The sequence below is a fragment of the Nestor notabilis genome, unplaced genomic scaffold (assembly GCF_000696875.1).
Source record: "Nestor notabilis isolate BGI_N333 unplaced genomic scaffold, ASM69687v1 scaffold24710, whole genome shotgun sequence".
NCBI lineage: Eukaryota > Metazoa > Chordata > Aves > Psittaciformes > Psittacidae > Nestor > Nestor notabilis.
Window position 1 is genome coordinate 70,632 of NW_009910066.1, and position 5,221 is coordinate 75,852.

General features: G+C 58.1%; 1 protein-coding gene across 1 annotated transcript in view; it reads left to right on the top strand.

Annotated features, from left to right (window-relative positions):
- Positions 1 to 4,650: 4,650 nt before the first annotated feature.
- LRRC15 (leucine rich repeat containing 15) overlaps positions 4,651 to 5,221 on the top strand; it is a gene marked incomplete at its 3' end in the record, with an annotated part of 1,239 nt that continues 668 nt past the window's right edge. Inside the window, 1 exon segment of the mRNA XM_010024202.1 lies at positions 4,651 to 5,221. Within this exon segment, the coding sequence (XP_010022504.1) occupies positions 4,651 to 5,221 (571 nt within the window).

Below are 5,221 nucleotides of genomic sequence, written 5' to 3' on the forward strand. Positions count from 1 at the left end.
GTCGGGGGCGGGGGGGGGGGCCGTGGGGGCAGCAGTGGCCTGGGTGAGCATGCTCAGCTGTTTGGCAGATGAGCGCTGCGGTCTCCTGGCCCAGCCCACAGGCTGCTAATTTTAGCGATTACATGAGTTTTTCCAAGCAGTCTCGAGTCCCCTGGTGATTCAGAGCCGCCCGGCTTTGCTGTGGGGATGCGCTGGAGCTGCGCCAGCACGGATGGACCCTGGGCTGTCCTGCTGTGCAGGAGTGAGGCGGACCTCCCAAGAAATAAGTGATGCTGCTGTTCTGGGGGCTCCTGGAACCTTCCCAGATGGTGGCATTTTGGGGCTGTGCCCAGCATGGGGGAACACCAGGGCTTGTGCAAGAGCTCACAGGACAGATGGGAGCCCTGGAGGGGCTGAGAACCCAGACAGTGTTAATGCAAGTGACTTGAAGAGCGTGGCCAAGAGTAGCCAGCTCCTGGCCCTGCCAGCCTCCAAGAGCCCCAGGCAGGACTGTGTCAAAGCACAAGGGGTAACTGCTAGGACTGCTTTGCCACAGGATCTCCAGCCCTCCTGTGGGCTCAGCTGCATGCAGAGAAATACCTGCAGAAAGTTCTGGGGGCTCTCTTGCTCATCCATGTACAGAAAACGGCATAGCAACAGAACGCTGTGTTTGTGCAGGTGAGGAAGGCGGGGGGTTCTGGGGGAAGGAGTCACTCCCCAGGCCAGCCATGACTGCGGGTTTTGCTGCTGGACATGTCTCATGGGGGCACAGGATCCAGCAGATGCCCATGCTTGGGCTCTGCTATCCCCTTAGAGGTGTATGGACATGGCAGTGACTCCACATTGTCCTGAGCTTGATCTGGGGGGCTCAGCATTTCTCTGACTGGTGTGGCTGGAGGTGGGGAAGGTTCCCAGGGCACTGCTGGACCCTGGGGCTTCCTGCATGCAAGGCTTGCTCCATTCCATCCAGCACCGTGCAAGCTTGCAGCTATGTGGAGCAGCCTCCCTCTGCAGAACACTTATGTCACCCTCAATCACATCTACATGCTGTCTCAGGGAGCTGCCTCTCCCGTCCAGATGTGCAGAGCATGTCTGTGTGGCTGCCCCAGGCTCTCACACCTTCTGCTTCTCTCCCCTGAGCATAGCCTGGGGCAAGCTCCTGTGTGCTCACCTCTGGGAGCAGCTCTCTCCCCACTGTGGGTGCTGTGCACCGGCTTGTGCTGTTACTCAGCCTTGCTTTATCTTTAGGCATGTCTTGAAATCAGACTTGTCCTTCCCAGCCAGGAGCTGGAGTCAGGTTCCCAAGGCCTGGGTAGAGGCAGCTGGGTCTTTGGCAGGGCTGTCAGCTGGGCTCCTCTGAAGCTTTGGGCACTCTGCGTGGCCATTGGGACTATGGCCTGATCACCCCCTTCTGGGGGCAGGGTGTTTGAGGGTACCCACCACTGCTTCCTTTGGATAGTGTTGCTTGGAATAAGCTGAGTCCAACATTACTCTGTCAGACTGGGCTTGGGGTGGTGTTTTTTCAGAAGTGCTGGGGTTTAATTCCTGTGCTGCCTTGCTGAAAAGCTGTGTGATTCTGGGATGAGTCAGAGCCGGCAGGAACCCAGCAGCACTGGCAGTGGGCAGACAGAGCCGGTGATAAGGATGTGATAAGGCCATGAGAGCCCTGCTCTTGTGCCGGGCCTGCAGGGGGTGGGCAGCTCCCAAGCCCGCTGCCTGACTTCCAGCTGCACCGCTGTCAAGGAAGCGGGAAGGTTATTTTGGGAACCACACTGGTGGGAAAATCTGCTGTGTCAATAGAGCATGAGCTAAAGCATTTGTGGGTGGTGTTTTCAAAATGTCCAGGAGGCCCAAAGCATTCATGCACACTGGCTGTCCTTAGCTGCTTCCGCCCCAATATCCGCTCCTGGCAGCTGCTGGACAAGGGCTGCCCGGGAGTGGTGGGTGATGGGGTAGTGACCTAGGCTGGGTGGTAGGGACCCAGGACACCCCTGTGCACCCATGCGGGCTGGAGGGGACAGGACATGGGTGGCAGCAGGTGCCCCTAAACAAGTAGATGGGATGGTCTTGTACCCTGCTTCCTGAACACCCCTGGGTGCTGGGTTGTGTCACCCACGTGTCAGGGCTGCTGAGGATGAAGTGCAGCACATGGGCTGTAGTGCAGCCATGGCAGCCCCTGGGAGATGGCAGCATGTACCACTTTGGGGTTGCAAGGCTGCCTGCAGTCAATGCTGAGGGGGTCTCTCAGTGCCCACAGGCATGGTGGTGGCAGCAGGAGGTAATCTGGCCTGCCAAGGGCTCTCTGGAGCATCCTGGTCTCTGGCTGGCACCAGCAATGGTACTGACCCCTGTTTGGTGCCCACTCCCTGGCGGGGCTGGGCAAGGTGCTTGTGGGACAGAGCCCTGCCTGGGGTGGATGCTTGAGTTCCTGGCCTGTTTGCGGTTGGGATGGTGAACCCCAGGCAGATTCAGTGTGCTGGGGAACTGTCTGTGCTGCTGGCCCTGCACTGGGGCACAGCTGGAGGTCCTGACACTGGCAGGAGCCACAGCTAGGGAGGCAAGCACTGTGCATGTGCCGAGGTAATGCCATGGGTCAGAGCAGTGTGAATGTGTGCTAGCGAAGGGCAGGATCATGCCGTGGGGCCCGGATTTGTCTTGCCTGTCGTGATGGGTAGGGGCACCCACCCCTGTCCCACCAGGGACCACGAGAGGCTCCCAGGGCCGAGCTACCTGGGCACTGGCTGACAAGAGTAGCATGTTCATGGAGCTGTCTGCTTGTTTTCAAACAAGAGCACTGGCGTTCAAGAGAGGGAAACCCAAAACTCCATCCTTGAGACACTTGGTCTGTTTGCTGAGGAAACAGGAGCTGGAAGCAGCTCTGCTCCAGCGCTTTCCCTAACCCCGCCACTGCCCCTGTGCTGATTCATTGATTTGGACGGGTTATATACTGGGAGGGGACGCATGAACCACACTTGGCTCTCTTGTCAGCACGGAGCTGTGCTCTCTCGGCGCTCGCAGCTGCAGGACACTCGGGTAAGTCTCCTCTCCACTACTGCCCCTGTGAGTGGCCCTGGGCTGGGGGACTCCTGAAGCTGCTCTGAGGGGTGATGGGATCTGCATGTTCAGCATTGTTTGATTTGATGGAGATGCTTTTCTTGCAAGGGTTCTCCAACAAAGGGAGACCACATTGTTGGAGCTGAAATAGTTATATAGGCAATGTATCTTAAATGGTAACGAATAGAGAAAATTAAGGAGAGCAAAGTAAGACTATGGGGGGCCGAGGTTAGGGACAGTGAGATGCCGAGGGGCTGAGTGGTAGTGAATATTCAGCCCCTTGGTCTGTAAGCTGGTTTTTGTCCCTAGAAGAAAAAAGGAGATAAATTGTTTTCAGCTGCTTTTCCTGAAGGACGCTCCAGCATGGATGCTCTCTGAGCCGCCTTACTAGGGAGTGACATGAGCTGGGCTTTGATGTGCAGTGTTTGGGGAAGTTTATAAGCAGCTTGCTATAAACAAAGCTGTTCTTGGATGCAGATTGTTTCCATATGGCAAACATAAACTGTGCTGGCTTGTGAAGGGTTCCTCCCTCCCTGCCGGAGAGCAAGCATATTCCCTGGAAGGAGCCCAGGGTGTAGGGCAGGGGCTGTGCCCCAGCACCCTGGAGTGCTGTGCCAGCCAGGGCACTGTGCCTGGACCTCTGCACTGCTGGACTTGCCCATTTGGCTGAGCTGTGCTCAGGGATGGGGGAGCCACAGGTTTTCTCCCTCCCTTGTGCAACTTGAAGCTTTTAGCAGGGGCTGCACCATGCCACCCTGGCACTGTTAGCTTTAGTAGAGGGAGGGAGGAAGCTCCCAGGCCAGAGGAGGGAAGAAAGGCTGTCCATAGTGGCCATGCTTTTTACAGGGTGATGGAGGGCCTCACTATATAGCCCTTGCTCTTTCTAGGCTTTAGGGTTTCTTTGGACATTACACTGGGACCAGCCTGGACACCAGACACCCCACTCTCACAGCCAAAATTGGCCAGGGCTGAGACCTTTTGCTGGGGATGAGGTGCAGACAGAGCCACCCCTGTACTCAGTCTGGGCTGGGCAGCTGGCAGAGGCTCCCACTGACCCAGACTCCTGCAGGATTGGGGTTATAGCATGCCCTGGCAGCGGGTGCCGGTGCTAATCTTGGCTCCACAACAGGAGCTTAGAGCCAGGAGGATGCTTGGGTGTGCTGTGGAGTGCCTTTCTTCCCGGCCCCACACAGCATTCCTGGGACCAGCCTGGCTGAGGATGCTGCAGGCCAGCTCTGGTGAAGGTCTGGGCTGTTTGGTGGTGCCAGGAGGCCAGCACTGCTGGTAGCCGCTCGCCACACTCACTGCAAAACAGGAAACCACCCTCCTGGCTGCTGCAGAAGCTGAGCAAGGGAGACGCCAGGGATGCCACTAATAGCTGTGGTATGGTAGCCAGGCACCGCAGATCCCAGCTCTGTCCTGCTCTGCACTCCTGCCTGTGCTGTGCCTGTCCCCAGCCTTTCTTGCTCACCCTCTTCTGCCCTGCTGCCATACTGGGGACAGGATGGCCACAGCCTCGGTGGCCTTTCCCAGGGAGAAAGCAGCACTCATCCCTGGTAGTGGCCCTGGGAGCTGGGAAATTGCTGAGCCCCCTCTTTTGTTTCTCCTGCAGGCCTAATGGAGCTGGGATACTGGCAGCGGTGGCTGCTGCTGCACTTGGCCAGTGGCCAGTGTCCAAAGCAGTGCCAGTGTGTCCGCACTGCCCAGGTGGAGTGCTCCGGTGCTGGCATCACTACAGTCCCCAGCCCCATCCCTGAGAATGCCATGACCCTGCAGATCATCAACACTCGCATCACCGAGCTGGGCGATGCATCCTTTGGCAACGCCTCCCTGCTGATCGGGCTGCGCATCGAGAAGAACAACCTGTCGCGCATCAGCCCTGGGGCCTTCCAGCACCTGCCTGACCTGCGCTACCTCAGCCTGTCCAGCAACAAGCTGCAGGAGCTCCCCATGCAGGTCTTCGAGGCCCTGGGCAAGCTGGAGTCTCTACTCCTCTCCAGCAACCAGATCCTCCAGGTCGAGCCTGCCCACTTCTCCCACCTGAGCAACCTGAAGGAGCTGCAGCTGCATGGGAACAATCTGCAGGAGCTGAAGGAGGGGGTGTTTGACCAGCTCACCAGCCTCACTAAGCTCAACCTGGCTAGGAACAACATCGATCACCTGCCGCGCCGGGCCTTCGAGCGGCTGG